Source organism: Solanum verrucosum, unplaced genomic scaffold, assembly GCF_900185275.1.
Source record: "Solanum verrucosum unplaced genomic scaffold, falcon-dt-bn FXZP01000101.1, whole genome shotgun sequence".
NCBI lineage: Eukaryota > Viridiplantae > Streptophyta > Magnoliopsida > Solanales > Solanaceae > Solanum > Solanum verrucosum.
In genome coordinates this window covers 1,336,202-1,352,429 of record NW_026020111.1, presented here as the reverse complement: position 1 = coordinate 1,352,429, position 16,228 = coordinate 1,336,202, and the positions used below count along the sequence as shown (strand labels likewise).

At 29.8% G+C, this 16,228-nt stretch overlaps 2 protein-coding genes across 2 annotated transcripts in view; both read right to left on the bottom strand.

The window, feature by feature from the left end:
• Nucleotides 1-15,450, bottom strand: part of LOC125825438 (uncharacterized) — a 1,130,247-nt gene extending 1,114,797 nt beyond the window's left edge. Inside the window, exon 1 of the mRNA XM_049504781.1 lies at nucleotides 15,439-15,450. The gene's annotated coding sequence lies outside the window, so the exon portion shown is untranslated. The remainder of the gene's footprint in view (nucleotides 1-15,438) is intronic.
• LOC125825427 (BTB/POZ domain-containing protein At5g48800-like) lies at nucleotides 896-3,437 on the bottom strand. The gene is made up of 4 exons (XM_049504771.1): nucleotides 3,367-3,437; nucleotides 3,222-3,288; nucleotides 1,901-3,073; nucleotides 896-1,534 (listed from the first exon to the last, which is right to left on the bottom strand). Exons 1-4 carry the CDS (start codon nucleotides 3,429-3,431, stop codon nucleotides 1,016-1,018), a joined length of 1,824 nt encoding a protein of 607 aa, XP_049360728.1. The 5' UTR covers nucleotides 3,432-3,437; the 3' UTR covers nucleotides 896-1,015.
• Nucleotides 15,451-16,228: the final 778 nt, after the last annotated feature.

Sequence of the window (16,228 nt, the reverse complement as noted above, 5' to 3'; positions counted from 1 at the left end):
ACCTTACACATGGTAAGCACCCCAACAGGCTTCAGAATTCTCCTTGGTATGTTGCAAGTTACGAAGATGACGATTTTAAAGAGAATAGAAATGGACCTGATAACTTCTCTCAGCAGTCTATTGATGATTCATCCTTTGACAGCACATTTATGCACTCGAAAAGATATTACAACAGCAGCCATAGCCATTCTCCAGCATCACGAGTAGCCAACCACCGTTGTCAGTATAGAATATGTTCCAACCAAGTTGAGCTGAAATCTTGTTTGAGAAAGACGGATAGTGAACGAGGGCAGCTCAATCTGAGGGTGACTTTTGGCATGCCAATTGTTACTAAACAATGGAAGAGTTACTTCCATGTTATTTGATGAACTGAATATTACCATTGAGATTCTTAGAATATCTGTGAAAAAGAAAGGAACAAAAAGTAGGAAAATTATGAAACAATTTGCCTAAAGAGGGAGCAAAAATATGATTGAGATGAAAGTTAGTTGTCACTTGTCATCAAGGGACTTCTTTTTGTTTATCTTTTGAGAGAGGAAAAGAGTAAAATGAACCATATGGAAAACCTGATAACATCACAGCGATACATCTAGAAAATGAATAAACTTTCATGCATTTAGTCCATTTGTTTAGAGACATGAAAATGAATTGCTGATAGTGAGAAAAGCAAGAAAACCGAAAGAATAGAAAGATAAATCAAAATAAAACAAGTGTATTAGTCATATGGCTTGTGGAGGTTGGTTTTTCGTATGAGTGTTATATTTGTCCAATTTCTGTAGATGAGATATATCAATGCGTATAACTTAAACATCCTTCTGGAGATCAGATTTATCAAAACTCAAAATTTACGTTACTTGAATGAAAAATGAAAAATCTGACTTGCTAAAGAATATCTCTAAAGCTCATATACAAGATCTGAGGACAGAAAAATAGAGAACAGAGATTACAAGTACTATTTGCACTAGGAGCAACCAAAACCTATCCAAGTAACTTTATGTAACAGGAAGTTTGTCTGTCATATTCTTTCAGTTAGCTTAGAATCAGTAACTTGTGACCTCTTTGAGGGGGAACTAGACTCCTTGGAAGAACTATGTCCAAAGATGTTCAACTTCCCAATCTTTTTCGTGAATGTACTCATGAATCTCCGCGAGTTAGATTTTTCCATATTTTTCTTCATACAAACATGATCTTTCTCCAGGTCATTCAATCTCATCCTCATTCGTGCTAGTTCAAGTTTTAGTTCCTTATTTTCTCGTCTTAGAGAAGCATAATTATCCCTGGGAGACATAGCTGCACTTACAGCACCACTATTGATCCTCCACGATTGGTGCATTGGTTTATGATCATCATCAGGATAAGAACAAAATAAGGCATTTCGAAGCCTCATTTGCTCAAAGTAAAGAACCTGTACAATTGATTGGAGTGGGAGGCGTTCATTTTGTGCAGCGTGTGCTCCAGATTCTTGTGAAAGTTTCTGAAAATCAATCAGCTTGCATAGTCTCCTCCTGTCTGGATCTGATAAGGCCTGATGAGCCTGGAATATCCATGGGATGAACATCGATAATTAGTCAAAAGTAATAACTTAAGGAACTTCCTAAGGAAGCTCTACGACTCGGTTAGTAATATGAACTTATTAGTTTAGAATATTCTGTTAAAGGAAACATCCTGAACTCTGTGTAAAGTACTTAATCCTCTTCCTAGAAAGTTGTGTATCCATTTTATGTCATTAGCAAATAGATTAGTATGAAACAATACCTTATTGTAATTTGGAACCATATTCATTTAAGTCACTATAAACAGGTAGTTTTCGAAGATAGAAAGAACCATAAAATTTTAAAACTTGTACTCAAACCAATAAAGTTTTCTGAGAAGCACATTTCAAGCAATTGGTTGTACATACTTTGAGGTAGACATCGATTGCTCGATAAAGTCCATCATGGATGGTACGAGCATGTGCTGGTAAGCTTTCAGCAATTGCTATGAACTTGTTCAGCTTTAGGTTTGCATCAGGTGCAATTTCAGCTAGGTAATTGTCCACCAGTTTTGCGACTTTGAATAATGCAGTTTGGGATGGCGAAGTAGGGCTATCAGACTCAAACACTGAGACATCATCCATATCTTCATCACTATCCTCCTGTTGAGAAAAACTAACCAAGATCCTATGCACTGTGTTGACATCAAATAATGTTTCACCAGCATTATGAAAAGAAGGAATGAGAAGATCATCGAGAGTAGCTATGTCTAATTGAGATCCTATCCGCCTCTCAAGATCAAGTCTACAAGCAACTGTGCAATCAAGCATCACAGCACTTCTCAGTAGCCCAAAAAGAAAGGTTATGGGAACAACCAATTTCTCAACAGGCATAAGGCTAACAATCGTCTCGACCACAACTTTTTCATGGTCATTTGAACCTGAAACCACATCAACTTTTGGTTGGGTCGACTGATTCCAGGAAGTGGACTTCTTTGTCAACTCCTTCTGAGCATAGTTAACTAGTGAAGCTGCAATACTTTCAGGCCTAACACCACGACATTTCATTGCTGTTATGACTCGTTGATACAAGTCAATACGAAGAACTGATAAATCCTCTATCCACCAGTCTCCTTCGCACTTAGCCTGGCGATTCATATGGAGTCTACCAGAACTACTATATTCCAAGCGCGAGAAGCTTGAAGCAATCTGCTCCACACAAGCTTTAGAGGCTATAGCATCAATGCATCGGATAACTATTTTCAGCTCATCAGCCAAAGGGAGCAGGTTTTCACATTGTTTAAGAACTTCAACACACATTTCAAGATTCTTGCTTACAACAATCTCGAGATACTCTTCAGCTCGGGAACCAAGGTTATTTTTCGAATACTCATCAGTCATCTCAAGATAATCAGACACACAACAAAGCTGAGCAACATTCGCAGCTGTAATCTCAAAGTTAACACCATAGCAAAATTTGGCTGCTAGCTCAAATGATTCAGCTCCACCTGGTAGACTAAGTAGTTCAATCATCGATATATCAGAATCCCTGTGCCCTGCTACAAGCTTCCGAATTCTCCCACTCCTCGATACAAGAGGAAACTGCATCACATGTTTCTATGTTACAAGCCTTACACTGTAGTCTAAGAACTTCGAATCAGTTTAGTCATGAAAAGGAACAATATAAATCACCTCCCCCCCAAAAAAAAAGTCTTTTGAGCTACAAACAAGACACACAAAAGAGAATTACCTTATGCAATGAAAATGTGCCTCCATCTACTACAATCATTATATCACTGGGAACGTCTCGAAACACCCTAAACAAAGATCAAAAGTTTGATTAGCAATAAGAAGAGAGCATGATGTTCTAAAAGCACAAAAATCAAAACACAAACCATTCATTATATCTCTGGTGCCGTGAACACTTGGCGAGCGACAGCTGAGAGTGATGTTTATCCATGGAGATTAGTGAAAAAACTGCAAGTTTGAGAAACAGAAAGGAAGAATATGAAGGTTGTTAAAGAAGGCAAAGGGAACAAAGACACAGTGTAAAATATTGATGTTGATCTACTTCTTTGGCCATTTTTGCATCAAACTATTTGTGCTCAAATCATAGATTAAAACACTTGTCCAAACTAATGGGCCTCTTCTTGTGGGTCATGTCCTTGATAGTACCAATATTTTTTTTTAAAAAAACACCCCCACCCCCATTAACTCTCTAAATTTATACCATTTATATATTCTTATTGCTGTTGAGTCAAGTTATATAAATTTGATTGAGTAGCAGAAAAAAGGAAGAAGAAATTTATGGAGTTTGATTCAGTTTAAAGAAGAAAACAGGGGAAATAAAGCGGGAAGAAAAAAAAAGGTCGTTATTCTGTTTTGACATATTTTACTTTTATCATTGCCGCTTTCTCCTTTTTGACGCAATTCTTAAAAGAAAAAAACACATTAAATGATTTTCTTACTACTCACTATTCTAAATTCGGGTGTCAAAATCAAAATCAATTCATTCAAATCCGTTCAATTCATTCAAGTTTCGGTGAGGTATTACTCAATTCGTTCAAATCCGTCCAATTCATTCAAGTTTGGGCGAGGTATTGATTCACAAAAATTGGGTTGAGATGTAGCTTAAATTGAGTCATGAGAAATCTTGTCAAAATATTTTTAAATTTTTATTTATTTATTTAATATGTTATATTTAACCATAATAGAAAAATAATAATTTTATAGCTATTAAAAATTTATAAACAATTAAAACTTACTAAGAATTGGATAGATTGAGTTATGAATTTTATTCCATTTCAACACAAGTAGCTTTTCGGTGGGTCAATAACCCTATCTATCAACTCAACCCAATTCAACCCGTCCATTTGACACCTCTGCTCAACTCTAACTCGAGACTTTTGCATATAATAATGAAAGAATTATACTATTCTACGGAACTTATGGTATATTTGTATTATCCAAAAGAAAATATTAATATACCAAGTGTTGTTTTTCTTTGTTCAAGTTTAACAAGTGTTATGATAATTCCATGTGTTTCTCTTTGTAGATTAAAAAACAAGCAATGACAAAATTTTGATCCATGAACTGAATAATTAAGTCCATAAATAATTAAAAGAAAAGAGAATAGTATTAACTATGTATATATTTTTTTAAGTTGATTAATTATTGAAGATTTGGTGTTAAGAGTCAAAGCTGAGATAATACGAAATCTAGCTGTAGGAAAATAACTTGCTACCATCCAAAGGGCAAAAAATTGAAGCCAGTGGCTGTGGGCTGTAAACACAAATAATTGAAAGAAAAAAACAAGTTCATAATATTGGAATATTTATTATAACTAAAATGATCAAACCAGATGGCATTTGGTCATGTGATCTCCTTGATTGTGACTTCTCAATTGCATATCACAACCTCACTTAGTGGGGTATGATAAATTTGGGCTTCTATTTTTTTTACTTTGAAAAAAATAAAAAATATTATTATTATTATTATTATTAAAAAAATGGTAATTCAAGAAAGGAAGAATTAAAAAATCACAGTGGGGTATTATTAAATGAGCGGTATGGTGTCCAAGCTAATCGGACAACTTTTTTTTGTTTTTGCCTGGTTTGGAGCTTGACTAAATTCGAATTGCATCGGAAAGTCTGGTAAAGCTTACGAAGGCGACTCCATACACAGAAAGACTCGAATCCAAGACCTTTAATTAAGAATAAAGGAGTACTTATCATTCCTGCACCACAATCCTCATTGGTTGGATAACTTTTTCACTTTTTTCATCTGTTATATTTTTCTTCATGAATAATCACTAGCTTTTTATTATATCACTACATAAAAAATGATCTTTAGCGGCAATTAATTAATGGCAATAGCTCAATTATCACTAAATATATATTTTTAGCGGCAATTAACACTCTTCGTATATGTCCCTAAAGTCTTTAACGACATTGGATCTAATAACACTTAACTAATGCCGATAAAGACTTTAACACTCTTTATTAATGTGTTTATTTATTCTCGCTAAAAGTTATTTTTTGTTGTAGTGCATGCTCCTTACTTTTAAATGCACACATGCAAATATACATAATGTATAATATATATAATTAATAGTACATAATGAATCAAATTATCTAGGTAAAGGAGTCCATAACCTAAATGATGTGGAAAAAAAAAAAAAAAAGGTAATCAAAAAGCATGTAAAATTAGAATTATATCCTAGTTTTAATGACACTTATTAACACACTAATTTAGTGAGCTATAGAGGTCCATATGTCTTAACACTCATCAAGTAGTGGTTTAGTGGACCATCTATGCATGACATATAGGTCACTAATTTAATGCATTAGTGCATCATACGTAGAGTATGTCAACTTTATTCTGACACATTAATTTGATCATGTTTTTAATTTTTCTCCATCATTTAGGTTTCAAATTCATATAAAGATCTCATTAAATCACGCAAAGAGCATCAAAATGTAAAATGATCACTAGCAATAATTTAGATATTTATAACCAAAAATCAATACACTTAGAGAAGGCATAATTAAAAAGAAGTTGTCATGAATAGGGGGAAATAACAAAAAAATCAATGATTACCATGTAAGTCAAAAATAGTTGTTGGTAAGATTATAAAACGCAAAATTTGGCTTTTGCACTCCAATCACTAAAAAAGTTTTGAAAAGGAAGGAACACAATGAGATAAATAAACCTAAAAAGAGTGACGGTGGCCACTTTTCATAATTTTATATCATCATTATCCACCACCACCTTACCTTCCACCAATTCATTCTTTACTTTGAAGAGAGCCCGGACCCATGTGTTCCCACCCTCCTTCTAGTGGCATTAATCGTAGCCGTTTCAATCTATGTAATGTAGTTTTAATTGAATCAGAATCTAAAAGGAAAAATATTTCTGAAACTTGCGATCTAAAACAAGTCAAAAATGTTTGTATGACTATAAATTATTTTATTAATGATTAAATAAGCATGTTAAAGACAAATTATTGTTCCCTCCATTTCAACTTATATGAGTTAGTTTGACTTGACACGTAATTTTTTTTAAAAAAAGTTTGTGGTCTAAAATAAGTTATAGATATTTGTGATTAAAAATTAGTTTATTAAGGATAAAATGGACTTTTGAAAATAAAATTATAACTAAATATAGAAATGTGTCATTCTTTCTGTGACTAACTAAAAAGGAAAGTAAGTCTTATAAATTGAGACAGAGGGTACTAAATATTGAATTGCATCATTCTTTTTAGACCGAGTAAATACAAAAGGGAATTACCCAAACTGGGATAGAGGGAATACCTTTTTTTCAAAAAGATAATTTAAAAATTATGTACACATTTAGTGTATTTTTTTTACTATTAATAAATTTAGTTAAATATAATATACAAATTAAATTGAGAAATAATTACTCTCTCCGTTTTAATTTATTTCTATTAGTTACCTATTTAATAATAAAATAATATTAACTTTTACCAAAAATTCAAAATAAAATAGTTAAGTGTTTATGAAATAGGGCTGCGTATCGGTCGGTTCGGTTGGATTTTGAAGTTTATCGGTTCAATTAATCGATTTGGGTGTGTAGACATGCTAAACCATTAAGAACCATTATGATATTGGCTTATCGGTTATCTGTTTATCGATTATTGATCGTTATCGGTTCGATTATCGGTTTAATCGTTAAGATTTGACACAAAAAATAAATGATTGAAAATCACTTAGAAACATGATAACAAACTAAATAAACCGTGCACATGAGTTGATAAAATTGTATCTTGCTAAAAAACAACACTAACACATTTTAGAATAACCGAAAGTTTGAGACTGCCAGAAATAAAAATATGAAACTAAATCCTAAGTCAAGGACTTTATATACCAAAATGGTATAAATATAATTTATTAATTTACTATTAGGTTATCGGTTAACCCGTTAACAAAAAACCTCAAACCGTTAAGAATCAATAACCCGATAATAAAAATAAAAATAAAAACCATTAAATCAATTACCCATTACTGATAAATTAATAAAAAAAAAATTATTCAAATTATTGATTTTGATTCGATTTTGAACGATTCTATTATGATATGACAAGTTCCACCTCTTCTACTATTTGGTTTGCTCCAAGTAAAGAACAAATATTGGAACACTTGGTTTATAATAATGAAGTCAAAATCCATCATGTTCCTAGTCACTTGAATACAATCAAACTTTATGGACATAAGCATGCGCAGTAGGGACCCAAACAGACCCTCCCAACACAATTTGGCATGTGTGATGCCTTATTTGGCCTAGTTTTTAAATTTTATTATTTAAAAATATATATTTTTATTAATAAAAAGTATTTTCAGGAAGAGTAGTTCTTTGTATTGAATAATTAATTTGAAGATCAATTTATTACAATAAAAACACTATTTTGTGCTTGGTCAAATATTCCAAAAGTATTTATGGAAAGCAATTATTTTTTAAAAATTTTAAAAAATAACTTTGCTACTATTCAAAATTAAAAACAATTATTTTCTTTAAAAGCTTAACCAAATCTTATAACTTTTTAAATAAATATTTTTAACTTTTAAAAGCTTGACCAAGCAGACTACGAGTACTTCACCCCTCTTCAATTTCGCAGACTACGAGTACTTCACCCCTCTTCAATTTCTTGACAAAAATAATAAATAAGTAGATGTATAATCAATTCTGTTACTATTTCACTCTCATCTCTCTCTTTTTTCTTCTTTCTTTGGTTGGAAAATGACAAATATAATCCCTTAGAAGAAATATTTATGTGACTAGCAAAGAGAAGAATAAGATTAGATTTTTGTGGTTATATTGAACAATGATATGACCCATAACCATTTGTTAACCCTGAATAATTGACTGGTGACTGATTATGTGCAATTAGACTTGGACTAATTATGGCTGAATTTTGATTTGTATAGCTCATTAATAAATAGGACAAAAGATAATGTTTCCTCCGTCCCAATTTATGTGATGTGTTGTTTACTTTGACATGAAGTTTAAGAAAGAAAAAAAAAGACTTTTGAAACTTGTGGTCGGAAACAAATCATAAATGTTTGTGTGATTATAAACCATCTCATTAAGGGTAAAACGAGCATTTTAAAGTTAAACTGTTACTAAGTATAAAAATGTGTCATTCTTTTTTTCGACGGACTAAAAAAAAAAGTACATCACATAAATTAGGACCGAGAGATTTTATATATATTCACAATATTTCCAAGCATTAATGGCAACTAAATTTGTATTTTCATCATTTTATCAATTCTACGTGGATTCGATTTGACTTGATATAGGACAAGTGACCATAAAATTTCATCAAAGTAGTCATCCCAATACTAGTTCTAATTATAGTATTAGATAGATTAGACGTCTTACTATGAATTGAAGTTCAGCTTAAATTTGGCGTCTTGCATGTAGTTGCTAAATTACTTTCTCTATCATTTTCGATTAATATAATTTATTGGTTATTGGCTAATATATCTCTATTATTTGGTATATTTCTTGACCCTCACAACACATTCTTAAGAGTGAACTTAATTTGGTAAAAAAAACGGGTGGTCCATCATGATTCTCCTAATGTTCCTTTGCAATATAGTGGCATAATGAAAAATAATATATCAAATATTCCCAGAGAATTTTAGATACGAATCTTGCAAATTAAGTCGTTTGGTAGGTCGTATAATAATAGTGTTAAATTATAAGATTTATTGGTAGTATTAATAATAGTGTTAAATAAGATTTATTAGTAGTATTGATAGTAGTTATTTTGAAATTATTTCTTATGTATTGTCTGATTTGGTGTATTAAAAATAGCATATTGCGTTGCATAATTTCCAAAATAAATATTTATTTTTAAAAAGGAGAAACGCCTAAAATGCTCCTCAATTCTTTGAATTTGTACAAAATTACCCTTCGTTCACCTTTCAGACCTCGAATATCATTGATGTCAACCTTTTGGCTCAAACTAAGAGCAAATATGAGCTAAATGATTGATATCGAGGGTAGTTTTGAGCCAAAAGGCTGACGATAGGGGTATTTGGAGACCGAAAGATGAATGAGGGCAATTTTGTCCTGATTCAAAAAGTTGAGGGGCATTTTAGTAGGCCTTCTCCGTTTAAAAAAATACCCTCCACAAATACGATGAAAAGGATGTGGAAAAAGATAAATGTGTCTTAACCATGCTAATGCATCCATTATAAACGCTTGCAATGCTAATACCATGGTTTGCCATGTACTCCCTTCGTCCCAAAACAAGTGTCACATTAGTAAATATCACGTCCATTAAAAAATCAATAAGTACAATGTGTAGTTTACTAAACTGTCCCTATTTAATTAATGTTTGTTGGAAATTGAATACTATTAAGAAGGTGGATTATAAGGGTATAATTGAAAAAGCATACTGTCTTGAATTCCTAAGGTGACACTTATTTTAGGACAAATTTATTTTGCTAAGATGACACTTATTTTGAGACAATTATCAATTGTAAAGTCCATCGTGTCAATAAATCAATGTTAGACTCTATTTATACTCTACATATGATGTTCTAAAGAGATTAATTTAACAACTAATTAAGAGAAAAATAGAAGAACCGTAATAAAGGCAATGATATAACTAGTAAAATAATTGACATAGATACCGTTTGAATTCACCAACATGATAAAGTTGGGATGACTATTACATAAGTCTATTATGTTATTGATCCGAAGATCGAAGAATCATTTTTTCTTGAGTACACTAGATCATAAACAAGAATACAAGTATATAGAAACTATAAATTAGGTGACTGAATTTTTTTTAGACATGCTAATTAAAAAGCATGTTGAAGGATGGTCTATACACATTGACCGAAATATCATTATTAACTTTGTCAATGCAATTATCTAATTATGACAATACAAGATTATGTCACATGATACTGAATTATGTGAGCATACTTGAATTGGAGATTTTGAGTAGTCATAAACTTTTGAAAGGTAAGAAGATTGAATTTTATGAACATTACGTTTTAAGAAAGCAGAAGAAATTAAAGTCAACTTCAACATTAACAAACACAAGATGTGATCGATCGAGGGGTGTAAAATTTCATTTATTCTGCTATATAGTTAAAAGAGTTGAATGATCAATTGTAAGAAGAAGGATGAATCTATGCGCGATGATTATAGACAACTAAACAAGATATATAACAATCAAGAACAAGTATCATATATTATCACCAATTCGAGACTATTCTCTAGTTGTAATTTGATACTGCATAAGTCACGAGAAACTGAGTATAAACATGAGTAAAGACTAAAATGACTAAGTAGAAGCATAATTCAATATACATCACTGAATAAAGTTTGTTTTGTATACTATACTACTATTGTAATCTGAATAAAAATTGAAACAAAGTAGACTAAATATAACAATTCTAATTGATTATCTATGAAACCTCTACTAAAGCTCATGAATATATATATAGGTAGTAAGGCCATGACCCCTGGTCACCTTAATCAATACTTGTGAACAGAAATGAAATGTAGAAACTACAGACTAAATTATTGAGTTCGAAAAAAAAAACTCATCACTTGCTGACTGAAAGTTGTGATCCGACTTAACTAAGATCATGATAGTAAGCATCTGAATATACATCACATAAAAATGTAGGCAAAAAGGTATGTGATCATTACTTTTGAATGTATTGAGATATGCATCATAATCTGTAAAGTTGAACATGCATGATGAAATTTGAGATGTTAAAGTGAATATGGAACTGAACTACGTACATGGTAAGAGACACTGATGGCATGGATTCACAAAGTTATTCGTCCAAAAAGGACTGAGTCAACTTCGCACTGTCGAGTGACCCTTATAGCATATAGTGGTACGTAGTTTTGGGACATAGGAATTACTACTAAAGGTCTTAATAGTGAACATTTATTCTCATGTCTACTCGGTGCTAAGTAATACTCTCAACTGAATTTATATGATAATTTTGATAATATATACTGAATAACTCTTGAATATTGAAATAACAAACACTTTAGCTGAAAGCATCTTACGTTTGAGAAATTAATGAAAGACTGAATACAAAAATGATCATAATAAAATTTTCTATTCTGACTGAAACATGCAATTACAAGTCCAAAAATATGCAATTCACTTGTTATGAGGGTTCATGAAAATATACTTAAGCAAACATAATGAAAATTTGGGAAAACATGTATTTTATAGGCTGTAATGAAGAGGAATTGAAATATATTTAAAGCAACGTTCATCATAAGACTCCTAGATTTCTACAGAATTAAATATCTGATCAAAATACTAAATTTTTCTTTGAAACTCAATGAGTGAAAGGATATCCATTGATGAAATCCCACATACATGAAATAATTTTTTTTTGTAGAATCACTGAACTTGAACCTTAGTTTTGATTTTACTAATTGAAATTGTTGATGTAAGACTTGAGGAAGAACTAAGTTCCACAGTATGGTAGCCTTACAAACCTTAAATGCTCCGAAATCATGACGAAGAACCCTAATGTTGACGGAGAATCACAAAAGTCCGTTCTTGAACCTTGAGTTGAACTATCTTGAAAATCCTAGGTTATGATGATAGATTATTGCTTAATTAGAATACATAATTACATGAGAATTATGAGAGTATGCTTACCTTGATTTGAATGGAAGAAATCTTGATGGACTTGCTTAGAAATCAAGTCTTGAACCTTAAAATTGAGTTCTTGATTTCACTAGAGATGGGAAAGAATTTGTTGTTAAAATCTTACAGAAATTCTAAGATTTTATAACATAAAACATGGAGAATACTTACCAAAACTTAATAAGGTTGAATAGAGTTTTTGGGTGCTATTGAGGTCGACCAAAGAGTGAAAATGAGAAAAGAAACTCAAAATAATATTTTTATGAAATTTGAAAATATTAATGTACAACTGATATACATGATATACGAGTGGTATACATGATCTACAGCCATAAAATGATCCATGGCTCATGGATTGATTTCATGAAACTTAGGAGAGAATTTCAATTTCACAAACAAGGTCCATGATTCGCTAATGCTTTCACAATCAGTAGTTTTCGGTTCGTGAAATCTATTGCTAAAATTTCAAATTGGAGAGTATTGTTTAATGGTCATAACTTTTTCCTTGGGATTTGGATTTAAAAATGGTTGGTGGTGCTGAAAAGAAGACACATAGATCTTTAATTTGATAGGTCATGATCCACTTTTCTCCTTATATTCTAAGAAATATGATCGTTTGAAATTGATTGCATGATTTCATAGAAAATTTAGGTAGTAGAAAAGGCTTTGAACTCAACTTAGTGTTAGAGGTCCCTAATGAACTTAAACCACTTTGGATACACTTCCTACCTTTGGTAATGAATCTTAACATAGAATTTTTCGATACAATCTTGCATCCATACAAAGTACAATTCAAATTTTGGCTTAACTTTTTTGGAGTGTTACACCTATTTGATGATTTATTTGACAATTTCTTGGTGATTTGGTATTTTCAAAAATTTAATTGATGTGACGCTATCACCAATTGAAGATTAATACTTCATATATCCCCAAGACATTGATGTACATTTATCTTGACTTCAAATATATAATTTATTTGATCATATTGCTAATAATAATATGACATTTCAAGTTCTTTTTATGATGCTCATATAGTATGGATGGATTGACATTCATATTATACTTTTTGTCAAAGACTTTTTCACATATTTTTATTTACTCACCAATCGTTCTACAATGTATTTGAAAATCATTTTTACCATTGAAATAATCAATTATGCGTGACACAGATTTTAGCAAGTCATCTCGTAGTTATTTATTGTAAGAATTCTTCATCTCCTTTTATCATTCATGTATATGATTTATTTTTCAAACGACACTGTCATCAATCAATTGTAGGCTTTCTCAATATCTTTCTAATTAATTGCATTTGTTCATTAAATATTTTTTTTCTTTGGTAATCTGTTGTAGTCACCTACTCTCCCATAGAGATTTTTAAAGTCGACCACTTTTAAATGCTATATAATAGTTTCCCTTCAAATACAATATATAATAGTTATGATAAACAAATAGCGCTTGTTAATTCGATAACTCAAAATAATTAGCTAGTATGACATAATGTCTATCAGATAATAAATGTATAATTGTACGCTACTTCAATACCTGTTTCTTCAAATGGTTCAAAATTATATTTTATATTTCTATGCTCTCATTAATTGTAATAGGAAAAGTAACAAAAATACTAATAAATTTGCATTCATTTCGATAGAAATCATTAGCTTGATATGGTATATAATACAGAGATACATTTCTTCTATTGATATTATTGATTGACAGTGAATAAAATTATTAATACATAATTTTAATGTCAAACACATAATTAAAAATATTTTTACCACATTAGCTCATCTATTAAACTTTCGTTGTTGATAATGCCGTTATCAAAGCATTGTAGGATACTTATGTACATCAACCACGAGCGTAAAGAGTCTTCTTAATTCTTAGAGATATTTTCAAAAGTATATTTATGTTTGAAATATATCATATTTCTAATTTTGACATATATTTTATGAACTGTTGTTTGACAATCTTTAAAAAAAAATCTGAGATTTTCACCTCAATAATTAATAATGCAAAAAATATTATTGACATCTATAATGAAATGATCTAAAGAGAGAAGATACTTGAGACATTTTTCATATCTGTAATTTATATATATTTAATCAATTTGATATTCAAATTAAAATAATCTTAGTGATATACATTAATATTATAAATGTGTGTATCGTAGTATTTTTCAATAATTTAGATTTGATGAGGACAATTTTTGTAACGAAGTATAATTGACAACTTTGTTTTCAATGCTTGCATATTACTTGTCAATATTTTTTCGTGAATTCACAAATGGTATGCTTTTCCCTGAATCTAAAGTTTAAGAATCTTTTGCAATGCATACTTGAATAATACAATTGTTTGCTTAGAAGATCATATGGTTAATTTCACATACATTAATGAACTAGTTAATTTGGCCGCGTTACGCACGGTTTTGAAATATTTTATATAAATTTTATTAAATATTTTCAATAGAATTTACGCGCAAATCGATCTTCCAATTCAATTATTTTTTTAAAAGATCTTTAATTTTTATATTCTTCTATAATTTTTTTATCACTTAAAAGTTTTTAATCTTCTATGAATACTCGTGTAGTGTACTTATAAGTGAAGAAAAAAATAATTATTTTACTTAATAGGAAGTAAAGAAAGAAAAGAATTTCAAGAAATTTTGTATATGTTTTGAGCATCTATATATAATCTTTTTGAAACCTATTTTTTTTTAAAGAAAAAGAACCATAAATACATATACAGATATACTTATAAAAAAAAAAAAAAAAAAACCACAAAGTGCATTGTCTATTTCGATTTTCCGAACATTGAGACTAAATGAATCATAAGAAGTTTGGAGAAAACCATCATTATTCTATTTTTTAAACAAACCAAAAAATATTATAAATTATTTTACTAAAATTTTAAAAGTATTTAATTTGACAATCTTTATATGTATTTGGAGCTTGTGTTCTTTAGGGTGGTAGCCTCTTCATCCCCTGTCTCTCTCTCTTTTTTAATTGATTTATCATATGCTCATGTTCCTTTTAATGTAGTATATATTGTTACTCATGTTTGATTGATCATTGTTAGGTGCAATGAAAAAAATTGCAAAATATGTATGAATTTCAACTTCACTGCAATGATTATTTGTAATAAAAAAGTTAAGTTTTGCCTCTATTTTTAAATCAATGAAACATAAAAATAGCTTTCAAAATTACAGTGTCAATTAAGAAGTAAAATGTTTATGAATTTGTAGAGTATATACACTCTTCATTTAATTTTGTTTCTTATATTTTGTTTTTTGATAGTCAAATTATATGAACTTTCACCTATATTTAATATGTATTTTTTTATTATATTAATATGAGAAACATTGAATCTTATAATATTTTCCATACAGATTTTAAAATATTTAAATTTAAATTTTAAAATAGTGAATTAATCTAATTCAATTTAGCATAAAAAATAGTTAAATTAACCATAAAAAAGTAAAATATGATAAGTAAAATGAACGGAAGTAATAATTATTTTAGAATTCAACATTGAGGTAGATATTATAGGTCGAATATATGAGACTCCTTGATATAGATGATATAACACAATATCAAAATTTATCAAATGTTGAGTAAGAAATATTAATAAAGAGATTCTAAAGTAGTTCTCAACCAAAAAAGTACATCAATTATTTAGTAATTAAAACAATATATGAGATTCCTTGATGTAGATGAATAACACAATATATCAAGATTTATCAAATGTTGAGTAAGAATTAATAAAGAGATTCTAAAGTAGTTCTCAACCAAAACAATACATACCTTAATTTGACCGTAAAAATGAATACATTTAAATATCCTAAAAAAATATAACACATACAAATAAATTTGATCAAAATAGGATATCTAATAACACGTAAATTTCTCAAGATAAATTATGAAGATGCAAATTAAAAATAAAATACTGTAAATCTGCGAAGTAAAAAATCGATATTATTCCTTTGAGTTTTCTATTTGATAATTCCTACCTCAATTTAGTATAAAATAATATTAAAAAAATATAAAGAATATATTTAAACAACTTACCATACATGTCACACAATTTTTGACGTTTTG